This window comes from Juglans microcarpa x Juglans regia, chromosome 2D (assembly GCF_004785595.1).
Source record: "Juglans microcarpa x Juglans regia isolate MS1-56 chromosome 2D, Jm3101_v1.0, whole genome shotgun sequence".
Lineage (NCBI taxonomy): Eukaryota > Viridiplantae > Streptophyta > Magnoliopsida > Fagales > Juglandaceae > Juglans > Juglans microcarpa x Juglans regia.
This window is the reverse complement of record NC_054596.1, coordinates 2361208-2381402: the sequence shown is the minus strand read 5'-3', so window position 1 is coordinate 2381402 and position 20195 is coordinate 2361208. Positions and strand designations below refer to the sequence as shown.

The following is a 20195-nucleotide window of genomic DNA, read 5'->3' as shown; positions in this document are numbered from 1 at the left end:
CCTCGACTCTCTCTTCTCACTCCATCTTTGCCTCGACTCTGTCTTCTCACTCCGTCTCACCAGTTGCCACACGGTGGTTGTTACTATTGTTGCATTCGTCATCGTCGTAGGCCTCTCTCTCACGCATCGTCCTTTCCAGTCTCCAGCCGCTGTCACCAGTTGCCACGAGTGACCAAATGGCTAGTAGGCCAATCCACCCACCCAACAGCCGAACAGGACCACCCCGCCTCCCACCTGGGCAGGGGGGCCGGCCTATCAAAAAGAGTTTAACAAAAAGAGCAGATACGTTCTACGTGACAGATAAGCAGGAAATGAAATTCATTGAAACCCATCCAAGCCTCGAGTAATTCGAGAACAATCTTCCAATTCAGCAAATGGAGGATACAATCAGGCGTGACATATACCTTGGCACTATAAGACAACCTTTTGAGCCTATTCTTCAAGCAAGATATCGATACATTTTCCTATCATTTTTGTCCCTCTCCAAAAACTCCCGCTCAATGAGGGATTCAATTCGTTTCTTTATGACAACAGGGTTTGGCAAGAACCGAGCCTGCAGCTGCTTTGTGACCTCAGCAACAATGTTATTATGATCTAGCATCCGCCGTGACTTCATGATTCTCACAATCGCAGCCTCGATCTGAGGCTTCCTGTCCTCCTCCACTCTCTGTCGGGTTTCCTGATTTTCAGGTTCAGATTCCCTCTGAGCAACCACGGTACCTATTTTTACCTTGTAGAGCTTGCTCGTGAACTTGTCATTGAAGAAGAAGGCATCGTCCTCAGCTATGTCCTTGCTCATAGGCTCCTTCCGCAAAACATTCTTCCCCCTGACACAGGCCAGAGACTGCAGGCATCTCTTCAAGTCTGAGGCAGGTATCTCTGTGGCTTGCTCAATCTCCTTATAACTCAGCCGATCGGCATTGTTGAAAAGCATCAGTACACACATCTGGTAGGTGGAAACATTGAGCTCATGCTTCTGGCCCTTCCCAAAGGTCGCTTTCAAATCAGCAGTGCCCATGTTCGTTTGCCAGGACAGCCTCCGACCAGTATGCGTCCCAAGATAATAACTCCTGAACTTCTCACATACCCCCAGGATTTCTGCTGGAAGGTTGCATGTAGCACTTGGTTGAGTAGGCCAAGAACCTGTAGTGAGTACATGGACAGCTAATGTGGGGCCATCCCCTAACTCAGTACCATGGCTTGTATAGAAGCCCTGCATGGTATCCTCTGACGTCTTCATATCAGTGAACATACCTTCCAGTTTAGACGTAAATTGGTATCCACACTCTGTTTTAAGCTTAACAATCAGACTTCTTTCTGCATCATCAGAGACAGTTTTCCCCGCAAGAAGCCTCTTGGCCAAATGTTGTTTGTAATACTTCTCAAATACGTCTTTCTCTTGTAGGTAACGGAAAAGCATCATGACCTTGTCCAGTACAATCTCCACATCCTCCTCACTAACCCCTCTCAGTCCTTTCCGGAGCTTGTCATCCACAAACAAAGAAATGAATTCTGGGGACCGAGCATTCAAATTGATGAAGTACTCAAAAGAGGAATTCAAAGCATTCTGGAATGTCTTGTCGTTGCCAAATGCCAAACTGATGATTTCGTCATATTTATCCTTTAAATCCAACAAACGTTGCACAAAGTCAACTGGATCCCTCAACCTTTCCGGATCAGTCACTAGCTGCTTGCCGGTATCCCGAATGTAGGAGGTCATAACATCCCGAACTATTGACAGTCCAGTGGGCACCCTGCGAAACAAGTTATACATCCTTCCCAGATCCTCATATTTGTCATTCAAAAGCATGTTAACTAAGCCTGAGTTCTCCATATGGACTAGTCTCTGCATATGACTTTCAATCATCTCCTTTTCAACAACATTAGTTATCTTGTCTAAACTTCCAGCATCCATATAATGGGACACTCTCTCCATTTCTTCATTTAGGCGTCTCTCAGCTTTCTTTAAATAATCCCCACAATCACATGACTCAATGAATTGTTGAGACTCAAGACGGTAGAAATCAGCTGAAACTTCAAGAAAATGCTGCTCGAAGTCTTCTTGGTAAACAGCAGAACCTAAATCCATTAACATCTTTATAATATTCCTCATCAAACCTCTATTTATAACTTCACCATTCCTTTCTCTATACACAAGCTCAAGTAGTGTATCCCGAAGCCTAATCTGGGTTTTGCTGGAGTGGATAACAACATCTCTCCATAAGTTCAACCCAAGCTCATGAACTGGGGTTTTGTGGGTGCTTGGAATGAAAGTCCTATCCATGTACATCAATATATCTCGGATCATTTGCAATGCCTTGTTATGATCGGCCCATTTCCTGTTCAGCTCTTCCAAGAATACCTCCCCCTGAGCCGCTTCAATTGATCTAGATATTTCACTTAGATGAGACGTCATAGTTGTCACGAGTCCAGAGTATAGTTTCTCTCCAAATTTGTGCAGCACCATATTGTAAGCATTCCTGAATGTATTTAGAATCTTAAACATCAGAAAAAAGGCAAAGTGTTCTGATGCGAAAGAATAGTGGCAGCAGCTCAATTTTTTTAAGAGCAGTAATTCATGCCTTAAAATGTGAGTTTAACTGAATTTCAAGTCAGTTTGAATGCTTAAAAAAATGAGGATGCAGAGAACAAATATAACATAATGAATCCATGAACAGCTAGATGTATCAACGATTGGAGACAGTTGGAGAAAATCCATCCAAAGGTTTTGTAATACTAGCCCTAGATAAGCATATTGAAAAAAAGGGCTAATTGATTTCATTCAAGTTACATTACAGTAACAGAAGATCAAATTGCGTAATCAGTTCTTCAGTATTAGTTAAGAGCAGTAACAAATGCCATAAGAAAAACAATAAGAATAAAGATTGGAGCGGAGAATCAACACAAACGCCAAGGCAAAAGATTATCCCATATTAAATAACAATCCAACCTAAAGAGTTGATACACCCAATTTTTCCATGAATATGGACACAATTTTCACTAAAGCATCAAACCTCATAAATTTACAATACAAAAACATAGGTAGATAAATTCTAGCACATCCCATTCAGGGTTAACTTGTGATGAAGTGTCCGATTGTAACACAATGTTGTCTAAACAATTTAAATTCAATTCAACCTCACCCATCTGGTTGTTTCCTCTCTCACAGTTGTGCAGGTTGTAATTACATCTGAATTTGAAGCTCCATCACTTTTCGTCATAGATTTTAATGGCTTGAATTCTCATGAGTTTCTAACCCCTATGGGTTGGTTCAAGTGGTAAAGGACCTTGATTTTGGTAGTATGCTCCCTTCAGGTCTAAGGTTCAAATACTTAGATTTAACTAATTTCAAGGGGACATTGGACTGAGAGAATTTTCTCTAGAATTACCCGAGATGCATTTACTGGAAACTCATTGCCGAGGGCCTATACACCCCTAGGACTAGTTGGGGCTTTTTTTTTTAATAAGTAAACGATATTATTAATAAAGATAGGCACAATCCAAGTACACAAGGAATACAAGAGATAAAACCTTTCTAGAACGAAGTAGAGGAAACAAGAAAACATGAAAATTCAGGCCATTAAAATCTAAAGCTATGGCCCATAAATAAAGTACGGAAAAATAACACTCGAAGTTCCTCGGGTGAACGCTTCTCGTTTTTGAAAGTCCGATCATTATATTCTTGTCAAATGCACCACATGATGCAGATTGGGAACATCTTCCATACCTCCTTAATTTGTGGGACTCCTCTCGAGAGAGTCCAGCTAGCCAGTAGCTCAACCACTGTTGCAGGCATTACATACGATAACTCCACCCAGCTAAACACTTCAGTCCACAAGGCTCTAGCTGTCTCACAATGTAACAAGAGATGTCTTACTGTCTCGCCAGATTGCTTAACATACAACACTAGTCTAGGATGCCGACCTTGTGCTTCCTCAGGTTATCGGTTGTCAAAATCTTCCCCAAGGCTGCCATCCATGTAAAGAAGATCGCTTTAGGAGGTGCCATATTCCTCCAAATTTTCTTCCATGGGAACTGGTTGTTTGGTATAGATGTAAAGGACTTGTAGAAGGATTAAACTGAGAAGACACCCTTACCCATCGGTTTCCACCATAGCCTATTTATTAGCTTGTTGTCCATTTGGTACCATAGAATATAATAGGCTGAAGAAAGCCTCAAAGCTATCTACTTTCCAATCTTGCGCCGCTCTACTAAACGTGACAACTCTTGAGGCCAACTCTGTCTTCTGCACTACTTCTTCAGGAGCGAGGGCTCTATCCTCAAGTACTCTATCAAATTGTTGAAGCCCCTCCACCAAGGTTTTCTTTTGCTCCCCTATGTCTCCAAAGGATAGAGAATTCCAAAGCTTTCTTCAAAGCTTTCAATTTGACAGCTAGAATGTAGGAGGGGTTACCTTCAAATTGATACGATGACCACCATTGCCTAACCCTTTCCACAAAGCCTTCACTTTTAAACCACATATTCTTGAACTTAAAATAGCGACGACCACCTTGGATACCATCACAATCCAACAAGATGGGGAAATGATCTGAGCCAAGACAAGAAAACCTCTTTTGACACACCTTCAAAATGCACTTCCCACTCCGGACATCCAATGCCGATAAAAAAAAAGAATTTCATGAGTTTCTTGTATCACTAGACCATCATGCATAGGTGTCGCTCTTGTATGTCTCGTGTGCTTGGGCTATGCCTGTTATTCTTATCAATAAAATTTCTTATTTACTGATAAAAAGTTTGAAGCTTCATCACCTTACTTCTTAGTTGAATGAGCTGAAAAAGTTGCATATCCATATAAGAAAAAGAATAAGAATTAGCGTCAAAGATGCTTGGTTTTAAGTGTTTGCACTATGACGCTAATTCTTATTCTTACATTCCATTGGACATTTTTTTTACGAGAAACAATCCATTGGACATTCAAATCACCTTGATAGACAGATTTCTCCTGACAAGTGCCCATAAAATTGATCAACCTTTCCATAACCTAAAGCTGGACAATACAATTATCTCCAAGTTTATGTCTAGGATACATGATCCGAAGGACTAAGTGTAAAAACACCCTCGAATCAGCAAATCATTCAAGCTTGCTGCAAACCTGACATCAACTGTGAACTTGAAAGTCAAAAGTTATAGATTTGACTCCAACTTTTACAAACAATGTGAAAAATTTAGTAAGCACATTAGTTGATGTACATCAAAGGGATTTCACAAAAACTGGTCACTTAACATCTCTCAGCTATCTGATTTGGCTATAGTCAACTTTGGCAATTCAGGATCAGGGGCACTGATTGAACTCCACACCCTTCCCTTGGTACATGAAGCCTTACATGATAAATCAAATCGAAATTTTCCATTTGGATGGAGTAAGGAAAAATATTCATAAGGGGCAAAAACATAAAGTAGTGCGTTGGAAAATGAAGGTATGATAAATTGGTAAAGAAAAATGGGACCTTAAGGCATTGGGACCTAAAACTCTAGAGGCTAGATTTATACATAAGGTTATTGAAGTTGGTGGGAAGTCATATCTCAGCCGCTCATCCTAGAAGTGGTAAAAAGAGAAATTAACATAAAAGAAATCAACAGGTAAAAATAATGAAAAAGTAATTGTGAACAACATATCATGTCAGAAATATAGCAGAAAAGGAATGGATGAAGCGAGAAGCATCTATTTTTTCCTAGCATCAAAGCACAAAAACATATATCTGTAAAACAAAAGGTTTAAAACAAAGTAGAAAATATATAGAAATGGCGAGAGATCTCACAGGGAACACCAAAACAATGGAACACAAGCACGCTAAAATACAACTAGCAGCAGTGTGATAACTACATAAATTTCTGGCCACCAAACTGACAAGGTCACAAGGGATTTTGAAGTGAAGATGAAATACAATACCAGTTTGAGACCCCAAGATCTCTCTCTACTCACTACACCAGTTCTCAGTCCCTCTCTGATCATCAGTGGTATCTTGACTCAGCTGCAACAAACCACCTCACCTCAGTTCTCCAAAACTTAAATCTCTCTATGGAACCATACCTTGGTCCTGAACAAATTCAAGTAGGTGACGACACTGGACTCCCAATAACACACATCGGTGATTCTCAAATCTCTACTTCCACCTCTAATTTTTTCCTTTCTAAATTACTTTGTGTTCCTCAAATCACCAAGAATCTAGTTTCTATCCAACAATTTTGCCGTGATAACTCTGTGTTCTTTGAGTTTCATGAATCTAATTTTCTTGTGAAGGACAAACGGACGGGAACTATGTTACTCCGAGGACCAACACATAATAGCCTCTATCTGCTTCCTCCTCCAGCCTCCTCAAAGTCGGCCACTGTTGCTCTTCTTGGTGAACGGACCACTGTTGCTAAATGGCATCATCGTCTCGGCCATCCAACTATTCGGCTTGTCTCTCAAATTTTGCGCACCAAGTGCTTGCCGTTTATCTCATCTCAACTTGATTTATTCTGTTCTACTTGTTCTTTTGCCAAGTGTCGGCAATTACTTTTTAAATCCTTTGTTAATCGGTCCTTAGGACCTTTGCAATTAATTTTTGTAGATGTTTGGGGTCCATCCCCTCATATATCACGAGATGGTTTCCGTTATTATATCTCTTTTGTTGATGATTATAGTTGTTACACTTGGTTTGATCCTCTTGCTTCAAAAGGTGATGCTACATCCATCTTTTATCGTTTCCAACCATATGTTGAACGTTTATTCAATACTACAATCAAAAGTGTTCAAAGTGATTGGGGTGGGGAATTTCGACCCCTCACCCGTGTTCTTAATTCCCAAGGAATTTCTCACCTTCTCTCTTGTCCCCACACTCACCAACAAAATGATGTGGTTGAGAGAAAGCACCGTCACATCGTTGAAACGGGCCTTGCTCTTTTAGCAACGGCTTTTCTTCCCTATAAATTTTGGGCCGATGCATTCCAAACTGTAGCCTACTTAATTAACTTTCTTCCCTCTCCATCTCTTAAAAACAAATCTCCACATTTTCTTCTCTATAATAAAGAACCTGATTACTTTTTTCTTAAAGTGTTTGGATCCGAGTGTTGGCCCAACCTTTGGCCCTATAATAATCACAAAATCAATTTTCGTTCACTCCCTTGCCTTTTTCTTGGTTACAGTCCTACTCACAAAGGTTATAAATGTCTTCATCTTCCATCAAACAAAATGTACATCTCCCGTGATGTACTTTTTAACGAAAATTCCTTCCCTTATGCTTCATCATCAATCTCGGGCCCTACAAACTCTCAACCCACTCACACCATCTTACCTATTTCCTCCACATCCATTTTGGCCCATATTCTTCTTTTACACCGAATAGCCCAACTTCAAATCCTAGTCCACTTATCACATCCAGCCCATCCTCTATATCTCCATCTCCTTCTTCAACCTCAACCCCGACGTCTGTACCTGCATCACCAACCCCGACATCTCACCCCTCTCTACCTTATTCGACCTCTAATCCACCATCAATCCCTCCCCGATCTCCTATTGTTACTCGATCCAAGACCAATTCCTCTCGCCCCAAACAATTTTCTGATGGTCAAATTCCCTATCCTCCACCTCGCCACTACCTCAGTTCCTCCATTGAAATCCCAGAAGAACCAACTTCCTATACCATTGCTTCCGGCTTCCCTGAGTGGCGAAATGCCATGACCAATGAGTTTCAGGCCCTAATTCAAAGTCAAACATGGACTTTTGTTCCCCCTCCCCCTTCCTCTAACGTCGTTGGTTGCAGGTGGGTTTTCCGCACGAAGCATCGCGCCGACAGCACTATTGAACGACGCAAGGCACGTCTCATCACCAAAGGCTTTCATCAACAGGAGGGTATTGACTACTCTGAGACTTTTAGTCCTGTAGTCAAACCCACCAAGATTCGGTTAGTTCTCTCTCTCGCTGTCTCTCATGGTTGGCCTTTTCGCCAACTTGATATTCAGATTGCCTTTCTCCATGGCGATCTCACTGAAACTATGTACATGTCACAACCTATTGGTTTTGTTCACCCTAAACATCCTAACTATGTTTGTCGCTTGCAAAAGGCCATTTATGGCCTCAAGCAAGCTCCCCGTGCATGGTTTGCATAGCTTAGCTCTCGACTCTGTGAATATGATTTTCTTCCCTCTAAAGCCGATCCTTCTTTGTTTGTTTATTCCTCTCATTCTGTTATGATTTATGTGCTAGTCTATGTGGATGAAATTATTGTCACCATCTCCCATTCTTCCCAAATTGATCATCTCATTCATTTCCTTGGTTCTTTTTTCCCATCAAGGATTTAGGTAAATTATCCTACTTCCTTGGTCTTGAAATTTCTTATTTACTAGATGGAATCCACCTCTCACAGCGAAAATACATTCGTGATATTCTCTCTCGCACAAACATGTTATTTGCCAATGGCGTCACCTCTCCAATGGCTACCTCCACTCGCCTCTCACTTTCCGACACTCTTTCCTTCTCTAATCCAACCTTCTATCGTAGTGTTGTGGGGAGTCTACAATATTTGTCTTTAACTCAACCTGATCTTGCCTTTGTAGTCAACAAAATTTCTCAATTCATGCACAATCCAAAAAACTCTCATTGGCAAGCTATTAAGCGATTGCTTCGGTACCTCAAACAAGCCTTAAATTTTGGTCTCCTTATTCACAAATCCTCTTCTCTTCAACTTCAAGCATTTTCGGATGCCGATTGAACGGGTTGCCCAGATGATCGCTGCTCTAATGGTGGCTTTTGTATTTTTCTTGGTTGAAACCTGGTGTCATGGAGCTCTCGCAAGCTACGCACTGTTGCTCGCTCCAGCACAAAGGCCGAATATAAGGCCCTTGCTAATGCCACAACTGAGTTACTTTGGGTTCAATCTCTTCTTAAAGAATTATGCATTTTTCTTCCAAAATCACCAATTCTTTGGTGTGACAACCTTGGTGCCACTTACTTATCAGTCAATCCCGTTCTCCATTCTCACACGAAACACATGGAAATTGATTTCCATTTCGTGCGTGACAGGATCACGGCCCAAAACACTTCAAGTTGCCTTCCTTCCATCAAAAGATCAATTGCCGACATCCTTACCAAGCCACTTGTCTCCTCTTGGTTTAATTTGTTGCAAATGAGCCTTACTGTCATTGATACACCGTTCAGCTCACGGGGGTGTATTGAGCAGTCTACATTATCTTCCACTCCTCGAATGACTCAGCAACACTCCACCACCTCAGCTGCTCCTTCAGGATGCTCCACCACCTCAGCTGGTCCAAGATGCTCTACCACGTCAGATGCTACTCTAGAATCTTCTGGAATTACTTAGACTAGGTAAGTGCCTACCCTCTGGGTACGGTTGTAGTATTATGGCAAACACTATGTAACAAACTCTGTGTAATGTGCAATGGATTATAATGCACACCAACTGTTTGAGAATATTCTCAGAAATAGGTGAAGGTTGTTAGGATCTCGTGTGTGTATATATATATATATATATATATATATACATATATACGACTTGTACACAACTATTCAACTAATGATAAATACAAAACATTCCTTCCTTCTGAACTTCTACACACATGCAGTTCCCATCACCCCTTTTTTCTTTTCGAGTCCTGGACGATAATGTTTACCGCTCATCCCCCTTCACCACCACGCGGCACCCTTCCCGTGGTTACAAAAACTCATAAAATATGTTCTTGATCATTTACTTATTAAAACCTTGATCATAATCAAGAACTAACTAAAAAAGAGACCCAATACAAAAAACGAATTAACCTCGTTACTGAACCTTTTTGTTTAAAAAAAAGAGAGAGAGGAGATAATAACAGATTATACTGAATATGTGCAATTATATGGAGCAAAGAGACAAAACCTATAAAGCTCTTCGAAGCTAAGCCCGCTAGCATTGTGATTGTAAATCTCGTGGATTGCATGCTCCAGAATCTTCCACGTCTTTTCAGGGTATTTCGGATCCACCACGACCCTGTGCTTGAACGCCTCTATCTGGAAGTTCTTCTTCTTTTGAGCGCTCATCTCGTCCGATTAAACCTCTACAGAGACTCCGATCCTCCGTATCAACCCTGAAACCAACCCGAATTAGCCCACCCGACCGTCAATAAGAACCTAGCGATTGAGAGGGAAATGATCCGGATCCTAAAAGAAAGAATTCTAGCTTTTAAGCTCGAATCAGGCTGGGAAGATCAGAGGAGAAGAAAGTGGAGACAGTGGTCTCGTGAAATTAGGGTTCCCGAGGTTAAGCAAACGGAACTGGAAATATGTAGGGTTTGGCTCCGAGACAGGGAAATTAGCTGAAATTTGAGAGGAAAAAAAAAAAAAGGACCTCGAACCTGCACTGTATGGCTTCAGAAAGAGCTCGGATTTACGGTAAAAGAAGCAGAAAAAAAGCACACGTATATAATATATATATATATATATATAAAAATATTTAAGAAATAATCATTTTAAAAAAATAATAAATAAATAAATTCTACTCATAAATTATTATTTATTTTCACATTTAATATTTATAATTTTTTTTTATATTTTTTATAAAATATAAGAATAATTTACATAAAATATAGAATATATGATAATGAATAGTGATCGAGAAGATTTTTTCATTTTATAGTGATTGATATGAAAATTTTTATGAAATATTACCTCATCAATAAAATGAGATATTTTGTACAGTAACTTTTGCTGACTCAAGTGAGTGGATTTTTTTTATTTTTTATTTTCAATAAAGGTGAAAACTGTAGGGTTGGTTGGTGCCCATACTTACTAACTATTCTTCAAGATAAAACATATTGCATGTAATTTACTAATTTTCTCTACTGAGCTAGTCGGGCAGTAATTTATTAATTCTCATATGTGTTAAGAATAATGATATATAAATATTTTCTCACGATTATTTTTATCATTGCGTTTAAAATGGAAGTTGTGAAACTTGAGATTTAAATCAAATAGTAAATTTAAAATTTAAAAAATATATATATTAATTATTTTTTAATAGAACCAAACTGGTTATAAAATAAATTGTAAAAGTCAGAGGCCTGAACCCATAGAAGAAATAAATCCTTTTGTGGGCCGTAAATATTTCCATTACTCGACTCGAGCCCAATCAAAATCCTACGCCAAGGCTCTTCGCTTTGCTCCTCTATTTCTTTTTTTTTTTTTTTTTTTTTTCTCTTCGCCCTAACCTTCCTTTCCCACCCGTTAAGGTACCACCTCTTCAACTTCAAGCCGCCATCTGCAATCTCTCTCTCTCTCTATCTCTCTGTGTTAGAGTTGAGAGAGAGAGAGCATTAAAAGCAAAAGAAGCCATACCAGATATCAAATTTCGGAAAATATAATTGTCGTCCTTTTCCCTGTGAACGGGATTCTCACTTCTGAGCTTCCACATTTGTCATCGAGACAAAGTTCTTTCCAATTTGTTCTGTTTCTCAAACATGTCCGCCAAATGGCGTGCTCTTCAGCACCGCCACCGCTATACTTACAACACCATCATTTTCCCCACTTCCTACACCGACTCCTTAGCACTCATACCTACTACCTCTTCCAATTTCTTCGACCAATTGAAACAACTGGTTTCCCTCAATTCCATTTACGCCCAAGTCGACCATGCCAAGAAAGTCGCATCCTCTTTCATCGACTTTTTATCCACCACCGATGACGATGCTTTGGTCTCCGTTGCCGCCCGCTTTTACTTGGAGGTTCTGTTCTTCGAGAACTCTCTGCAACTGCACCGAACCTTAGTCTCTTCCTTGGCCAAGACCCGCCACCACCAGGCTCTCATCGGCACGTGCCTCCGCGCGCTCTGCGAGAAGCATGGCGGTCGTAAAGGCAGGCGCTTCTCCTCGTCGCGCGTGGCGTTATCCGTTTTGGGAATGCCCAAGTTGGGGTATTTGGTGAATATCGTTGAAGAATGTGCTATCGTAGTCGCTTGGGACGCCGTTTTGAGCTTGAACGGCGTCGTGTCGGAGACGGAAGACTGGGCTCGGCCTTCTCCGATCGTAATGGAACAGTGCCAGGAGGCTCTGTCATGTTTGTATTACTTACTCCAACGGTTCCCGTCAAAGTTCACGGATTCTGTAGGTGCCGAGGGTGTTCTCGATACGGCTGTGACGGCTATTTTGAGCGTTCTGAAGTCCCCAGCGTTTTCGAGGGACTGCTTCGTGGCCGCTGGGGTGAGCTTTTGCGCGGCTTTGCAAGTGCGTTTGAACGCTCAAGAACTTGGTTTGTTTATCATTGAAGCTATATTCTGTCAAACTACTCGTAGATCAGTTAGTCATTGCGAGAGTGAGCCTGAAAATGTGACTGCAAAGGTTCCGTACAAGGGTGATTTATTTAGTGAAATACAAAACTTCTCGGTTTTGAGCCGACTTTGCTTGCTTAGAGGGATTCTTACAGCGGTTCCAAGAAACGTGCTTAATACCCAGTTTGACATATCGAGGGATGGTTTCAATGGGAATGAGGGCGATGCGAATGGTGCTAATTCTGTTAAGACCATACTGTATGATGGGATTTTGCCTGAGCTGTGTAACTATTGCGAGAACCCAACTGACAGCCATTTTAACTTTCATGCATTAACTGTGCTGCAGATTTGTTTGCAACAGATAAAAACCTCGATGTTAGCAAATATTAGTAACCCTTCAGGAGATTATGATTTAATTCCCGAGGACATGGGGGCTCGGGTGTTGAGAATTATATGGGATAACTTAGAAGATCCTTTGAGTCAAACGGTCAGACAAGTTCATCTCATTTTTGATCTCTTCTTAGACATTCAATCTTCCCTTCGATGGTCGGAGGGTAGTGCGAGAATAAAGTCATTCTTGCAAAAGATTGCTTCAGACCTTCTCCGCCTCGGGCCACGTTGTAAGGGAAGATATGTTCCTTTAGCTTCACTGACTAAGCGGCTGGGGGCGAAGACTATGTTGGATATGAGTCCTGACTTGCTGTTTGAAACGATACAGGCGTACATGGATGATGATGTATGCTGTGCTGCCACCTCGTTTTTGAAGTGTTTCCTAGAGTACTTGCGTGATGAATGTTGGAGCAGTGAGGGCATTGAGAATGGCTATGCAGCTTATAGAGGCCATTGTTTGCCCCCTTTTTTATGTGGGCTTTCTTCTGGAGTTTCAAAGCTCCGCTCAAATTTGAACACTTATGCTATGCAAGTCTTACTCGAGGTGGATGTGGATGGTATATTTTCTATGTTTGCTTATATCTCTGTTGTGCCAAATGGGGGCGGTGAAAATGGACTGTTATATCCTGATCTTGGTCCTGCCAACATGGAACTAAAAGTTGAACAGAAAGTGGCCATTTTAGTGTCAATGCTCAAGGTATCTCGTTTACTTGCTTTGATTGAGGGCGACATCGATTGGTGCAGAAGCAATGCGGTACACCGGAAAGAGGGTGGGTTGGGTACAGGTTGCTTCCCCCATCATGCACTTGTCTGCATAAAGGGGGTACAGGTTGAAGTTCCTGTTGAGTGGCTAATACTGGCACTGACCCATGTTGATGAGTCACTCCGTGTAGATGCTGCTGAATCTCTTTTCTTAAACCCCAAGACATCTAGCCTGCCTTCCCATTTAGAACTCTCTTTGATGAAGGAAGCAGTGCCATTAAACATGAGGTGTTGCTCTACTGCTTTTCAGATGAAGTGGACCAGCTTATTTAGAAAGTTCTTTTCTCGAGTTCGGACAGCCTTGGAGAGACAATTCAAGCAGGGGGGCTGGCAGCCACAAGTCTATTACGAGAATAGTGAAGCTTGTCTTTTAAATGGAATTGAGGAAAACAGAGCAGATGAGCTTTTTCATTTTATGAGGTGGTTTAGTTGTTTTCTATTTTTCTCATGCTATCCTTCTGCTCCTTACAAAAGAAAAATAATGGCCATGGAGCTCTTTCTAGTAATGCTTAATGTTTGGTCTATTGTGCCCTCTTCCCAAGATGAACGTAAATCTCTTTCTCCTGCAAGTTGTCTCTATCCGTACAATAGAGGAATTATACTACCTGATTCAACTTTGCTGCTAGTTGGGTCAATAATAGATAGTTGGGATAGACTGAGAGAGAGTTCTTTCCGTATATTGCTTCATTTTCCTACACCACTTCCTGGAATTTCAAGTGAAGACATGGTCCAGAGAGTAACTGCTTGGGCTAAGAATTTAGTTTGCAGTCCACGTGTGAGAGAAAGCGATGCTGGAGCTCTAACTTTACGGCTAATATTTAGGAAGTATGTAGTGGAGCTTGGGTGGATAGTCAAAGCGTCAGTTAATCCTGTCTGTTTTCATTCGCAGCCTGAACTGGAAAATGGGAATGGTCAGACTGGTAAACCTAGGCATCCTGTCATTGAATATATAAAGTCACTTATAGATTGGTTAAATGTTGCTGTAGAGGAGGGAGAGAGGGATCTTTCTGATGCATGCAAGAACAGCTTTGTTCATGGTGTATTACTTGCTCTACGATACACTTTTGAGGAATTGGATTGGAATTCTGATGTGGTCTTGGCGAGAGTCTTAGGAATGAGAGATCTATTAGAGAAGCTCTTGGCACTTGTCATGCGAATAACCTCTTTGGCACTTTGGGTGGTTTCTGCAGATGCTTGGTATCTCCCAGAGGACATGGATGAGATGGTTGATGATGATAGTTTCTTGTTTGAGGTTTCTGATGAGATGAATATGGAGACACATTCTTCAGACCATGAAACAAAAAATTCAAAGCTTGTCCAGGATGTCAGATCATCAGAACAAATAGTAATGGTCGGTTGCTGGCTTGCAATGAAAGAGGTACTAATTTTTTGTCTCGTTCCTTTTTTTGGTTTGTTCATTTTAGTGAGCAAATGTTGTACATGTTGCCTTTTATGTCTCTGGTCAGAATCAGTTGCATTTAAATTAAAATTGATGGGATGGTGTCCATAACTTGCCTACGCCTACAATATATGTGCTTGGGCTTGTTGGATTTTTCTTGAGTTATATTAATGAAGACCATTACTGTTAATGGTAAAATATGTTTGCTTTCAGGTGAGTCTTCTTTTGGGCACCATTATAAGAAGGATTCCTTTACCAAGTAGCAGGAGTTCAGAGTCATTGGAGTCAGGGGTCCCCTCTTCTGATGCAGCTGATTCTTCAGTGATGACAGTATCTGATGCAATTCTTGACGTGAATCAACTTGAAACGATTGGGTGCCACTTCTTAGAAGTCCTTCTGAAGATGAAGCATAATGGTGCAATTGATAAGACAAGGGCCGGATTCACGGCTCTTTGCAACCGTCTACTTTGTTCAAATGATCGGAGGTATGTTTCCAATTTCTCCTCTTGCAGGTAGTTGTTTGATGATCTTCTACTTAATTTCATGCCTTAGACAGACCTAGTTTTTAAGGGAAATGTTATGGCTATCATAGCTATTGTATGTCAGTGGCCGTGTTAAACAAGCTTTTCCTTTTCAACAGAGGAGAAGCAATGATGATTTCAATAGGAAAAAATATTGTATTGCCATCCAACTCCTCCATTTTGGCTGATATGGTTTTGGCTTTTCTTTTTTCGCATTAAAACTCTGCAATAATGACTCCTATTGAGATTAAAGTATCAGTAATGAGCAATGATGGTCAGAATGTCAACTTGAGTTGGCTATTATAGCATGATTTTCAGTTTAAGTTTTTTCTGAATTTAAGCGACTGTACACACAGATGTATCTCCATTTTGGTTGCTTTGTCTCATAACTGAGCAATGTATCACGTGTGTAATACTCCTTGTTTTCAAAAATAAAAATAAAACCAAGGTGAAGTTGAACATAGAGAAAAACAGGATGTTGAAGAAAATAATGGTGCTCTGTGATTGAATGACTTTTCCTTCCCCATTGTGTTTACTCAGTGGTCCATCAGCTTTCTTTGAAGAGAAATTGCATGATTCCAAACTGCTGAATTCGTGGTGAATAATTTTTCAGTTGCACTTCCAGTTATAATGCAATCCTATTTAAACTGTCCATAGTCAAATCTTGGCGGAATATGTGCTTCTAAAAGATCTTGTATACTGTGCCCAATATCAAGTTAGTTCTATAATCATTTTAGATGGGGTTGAATCAATTCAGAGGTTGTTATAGTTTCTATTTATATTCAAAATTTATGGATATCTTTTCTAAAATGGTGTGTCCTTTCGCAGACTATGTAAGCTTACAGAATCCTGGATGGACCAACTTATGGAAAGGACTGTGTCCAAGGGACAAATAGTTGATGATTTGTTAAGGAGAAGTGCAGGCATTCCTGCTGCATTTACTGCTCTATTTCTCTCGGAGCCAGAAGGTGCACCAAAGAAGCTCCTCCCACGGGCACTACGATGGCTAATAGATGTAGCTAATGGGTCTCTGCTGAATCCAACTACCAATGGCACAAATGGTGACCCATGCAAAATTTCGTCAACGGAACCAAACCAAGAAAACAAGTCTTCACTGCAACCTGAGATAAACTATGACAAAAACACCTCAAAGATCCGACATGAGGGTGTAATTCCTACTGTACATGCTTTCAATGTCCTTAGAGCTGCTTTCAATGATACTAACCTGGCTACCGACACATCAGGCTTCTCCGCTGAGGCTTTGATTGTTTCTATTCGCTCTTTCTCTTCACCATACTGGGAGGTACGAAACAGTGCTTGTCTGGCATACACTGCTTTGGTACGCCGCATGATTGGATTCCTTAATGTTCAGAAGCGGGAATCCGCGCGACGTGCATTAACTGGGCTTGAATTTTTTCATAGGTATGATTTCTTTGAATATTAAATTTGAGTAAATCTTCCTTCTCTTCCATTTACTGCACTAGTTACTTGGTTTCACAATTTTATATGCTCATCAGATTTTTATGAGCCAGTCATCAGTATAGAACTCTGTGTACACCTATTATCTTAAAATTATTCTGAGCAAGTCATCAATACAGAACTCTTTATACATTCATATTGATGCGCTTTGTCCTTTTTTTGACCTTTAAACCGACTGGTCTACCAAAGACGATGTAGTTGGCAGTTCTTCTGCAACAGTTGCATGTCTGACATACATGAGTCTTTAGATCAAAAGAAGTTTGAATTTGTGTCCCCTGCCATGTTTTGCTGTTGCAGTCATCATGTGAATTTTATTCTTTATGTGAAGATCACAGCAATACCTATTCCCCAAAAGACCATATTCATTACTCCATAATTCCAAACAGCCTCAGGTGGTTAAACCTGGCGCATGGATCATCATCTGGGTTTTACATTGCAAGTTTTTGAATTTGCAACCTTATAGTTTGCATGGTTTCTTGCTGATTGTTTTCTATGGAATAATTTCTCTTGTCCGTGAATAAAAGTTAATTTACTTGTGTGAAGGTATCCCTCATTGCATCCATTTATATTCAATGAACTGAAAGTTGCAACTGAGTTGCTTGGAGATAAAGCCTCGGGACATTCAGAATCTGACCTGGCAAACGTTGTGCACCCAAGCTTGTGCCCTTTACTGATACTTCTATCCAGGCTCAAGCCTTCAACAATTGCAAGTGAGACGGGAGATGAACTTGACCCTTTCCTGTTCATGCCGTTCATCAGGAGGTGTTCAACCCAAAGCAATCTACGAGTTCGTGTCCTTGCTTCTAGAGCCTTAACAAGTCTTGTATCTAATGAAAAATTGCCAATTGTCCTACATAATATAGCCTCTGAGTTTCCTTCTGTGGAAAACCCACTTACAACATCCACTGTGACCCAAGATTCTCCCCATGCTTCCTTAAACTCAGTACATGGACTGCTATTGCAGTTAACTTCTTTGCTAGATATGAATTGTAGAAATCTTGCTGATTTCACAAAGAAAGATCAGATTCTAGGTGACTTGACCCAAGTTCTCCAGAGGCGTTTGTGGATTGCAAGCCCCAGATTGTGTCCTTGCCCCATTCTCAATGCCTCTTGCTTGAGGGTTTTGGATCACATGCTTGGTATTGCAAGAACAGGCAGTGTGAGCAAAACTTTTTATGCCATTAGGAACCTATTAGTGGAGTCTTCTAGAGAATGCTTAGATGTTGAAGCTTCTTATGGGCTGTCCTATTATGATTCCACTATAGCAGAACTTCGTGAACAAGCAGCCGTTTCCTATTTTAGTTGCGTGTTTCAAGCATCTAAGGAAGTGTCTGAAGACTTCTTTCAGATTCCACGGAGATGTCCTCCACCTGATTCAAAATTGTTGAAGATTCCTGAAATGGGGAATGCTTCTGCTGGACTTGAGGCAAGGTTGATCCGCTCCTTGTCAGATACATCGTATGAAGTTCGACTTGCAACATTGAAGTGGCTGCTTAAGTTCCTGAAAGCAACAGATTCTGGTAATGAGTTCCATGATCCGTCTAGCAGTGAGATTAGAATTATTCAGAACTGGACCAAATCTAACCTCCAGGCAGCAATGATGAGTTTCTTAGACTTGGAAAAGAATAATAGATGCATATATTACATTCTAAGGATTCTTTTCACTTGGAACTTGCTTCAGTTTCAGAAGGTTGGTGATGAGAAATGCACTCAAGCAGTTTATGTTGGTGGGATGGAATGTAATTCTTTGTTTCAGTTTTGGGATAAGTTAATTTCCTTGTACAAACTCACGAGACAATCAAAGACTCGAGAAACACTAATCTGCTGCATGGCAATATGTGTAAAGAGATTTGCTGGTTTATATGTAAGTGCTGAAGGGTGGAGGGACTCCAGTGAGCATTTCCAATCTGATCAGCTTGAAAGATCGGCCCACTTGCATGATTGCATCATCTTCTTCACAAGCCTTGTTAAACAACATAGTGCCTCTTCTGAACCAGTGAACACACGCAAGGCTGCAGCAGAATCTATCATAGCATCTGGATTGTTGGAACAAGCATTGCTTATTGGTTCTTCTGTGCGCAATAACCAAATCCCATGTCCAGATTTAGGCTCTCATGGTCACGAAGCTCTCAATACGTATGCTCATCAAATACTGGATATGTGGTTCACTTGTATCCAGCTACTGGAGGATGAGGATGATGGGATCAGGCAGAGGCTTGCCTTGAATGTTCAGAAATGTTTTATTTTGGAGAAATGCCAAAGATGCTCTCATGATGGAAAGGTTCCAACCCAAGTGGAGAAAGTTATAGGATTGTGTTTTGACCATCTGTCTTCTATCTTTGGGCATTGGATTGAATATTTTGATTATCTCTTACAGTGGGTACTGAATGCCGCTTGTCACACAGTACCCAAAGGAGATCTTGTGAGACGGGTTTTTGACAAGGAAATCGATAATCACCATGAAGAGAAGCTTTTGATCAGTCAAATTTGCTGTTCCCATTTGGAGAAGCTACCAGCTTCAAAATCTTGGGCGGTTGAATTATCAGAGGAGGGGTTGAAAGCTTATTTGTACAATTGTAGAAGCAGATTTTGCCGTCAATTGATGTCATTCGCCAAGGACCATGTTGAGAAACAGGGAGGAGTTGATTGGATTGGTGGCGTGGGCAACCACAAGGATGCTTTCCTACCACTATATGCAAATTTGCTTGCCTTTTATGCGCTCTCAAACTGCATTTTTAATGGTAAAACAGAGAATGGTATGCCTATACTCGCCGAAATGGTTGAACTTGGTGGAACTATTCGTCCATTTCTTAGGAACCCTCTGATTTATAATCTGTATGTTTTAGTTGTTAAATTACATGAGAAAAATGTTGGTATTACTGCTGAATACTTGATCCCTGAATTCAGAGATGACTCTGTTTGGGACTGTTTTGATCCTTATTTTCTTCTTAGGTAAGAGGTCTAGTATTTAAAATAGATTCCAGGTTCATATTAAGGTCCTTGATGGTGGCCTCGGGAAGTTTTGAGATGTGTAGGTTTGAAAGTTGTGCCATGCATAATGTATGATAAACTTCAGCTATTACCGTACATTTTGCCTGTACAGAATTCTTCAAAGTTTCTTGTTTCGGGTGAAGTTGAATCTTCAACATGCTTGTTATAGAAGCAGAAGTTATATTCATGCTGTCTGAGATTTATGTTTTTATCTTCTTTGTTATTCCCCATTTTTAAGAGTATCAAACTGAACAGAACCTAAATTTTTCCCACCTACCACTTCCAAGCCTAGGGTGTCAACACACCACTTGTTGTAGGACTTGTTATAGTTATAAATAGAAAAGTTTAAAACACCAATACTTTCTTATAGTTGTTGGACCCATTTTAATAGTGCCT

The 20195-nt window shown here is 40.6% G+C and overlaps 2 protein-coding genes and 1 non-coding gene across 4 annotated transcripts; 1 reads left to right on the top strand and 2 right to left on the bottom strand.

Moving 5' to 3' along the window:
* Nucleotides 1-301: 301 nt before the first annotated feature.
* On the bottom strand, nt 302-10398 carry LOC121249790 (cullin-3A-like). 2 transcript variants are annotated; one of them, XM_041148591.1, is made up of 2 exons: nt 9876-10398; nt 302-2480 (listed from the first exon to the last, which is right to left on the bottom strand). In XM_041148591.1, the coding sequence occupies exons 1-2, from the start codon at nt 10034-10036 to the stop codon at nt 440-442; spliced, it is 2202 nt and encodes a 733-aa protein (XP_041004525.1). In that variant the 5' UTR covers nt 10037-10398; the 3' UTR covers nt 302-439. The 2 variants fall into 2 exon arrangements, with proteins under 2 accessions (XP_041004525.1, XP_041004526.1); XM_041148592.1 differs by lacking the exon at nt 9876-10398 and adding an exon at nt 4415-4808.
* LOC121251276 lies at nt 5174-5276 on the bottom strand. Its single transcript, XR_005937945.1, has one exon. It is a non-coding gene; the product is annotated as a small nucleolar RNA snoR109 (small nucleolar RNA).
* A 735-nt stretch (nt 10399-11133) lies between the features above and the next one.
* LOC121249789 (thyroid adenoma-associated protein homolog) lies at nt 11134-19941 on the top strand. The gene is made up of 4 exons (XM_041148590.1): nt 11134-14787; nt 15022-15293; nt 16158-16751; nt 17352-19941. Exons 1-4 carry the CDS (start codon nt 11452-11454, stop codon nt 19762-19764), a joined length of 6615 nt encoding a protein of 2204 aa, XP_041004524.1. The 5' UTR covers nt 11134-11451; the 3' UTR covers nt 19765-19941.
* The last annotated feature ends 254 nt before the right edge of the window (nt 19942-20195 follow it).

Excerpts from the sequence above, each read along its gene's own strand:
- LOC121249789 (XM_041148590.1), top strand. The coding sequence starts at position 11,452 with ATGTCCGCCAAATGGCGTGCTCTTCAGCACCGCCACCGCTATACTTAC. Across the intron at positions 14,788-15,021 it reads GCTGGCTTGCAATGAAAGAG|GTGAGTCTTCTTTTGGGCAC; the intron begins GTACTAATTTTT and ends GTTTGCTTTCAG. Across the intron at positions 15,294-16,157 it reads CTTTGTTCAAATGATCGGAG|ACTATGTAAGCTTACAGAAT; the intron begins GTATGTTTCCAA and ends GTCCTTTCGCAG.
- LOC121249790 (XM_041148591.1), bottom strand. The coding sequence starts at position 10,036 with ATGAGCGCTCAAAAGAAGAAGAACTTCCAGATAGAGGCGTTCAAGCAC. Across the intron at positions 2,481-9,875 it reads AGCTTCGAAGAGCTTTATAG|GAATGCTTACAATATGGTGC; the intron begins GTTTTGTCTCTT and ends AAATACATTCAG.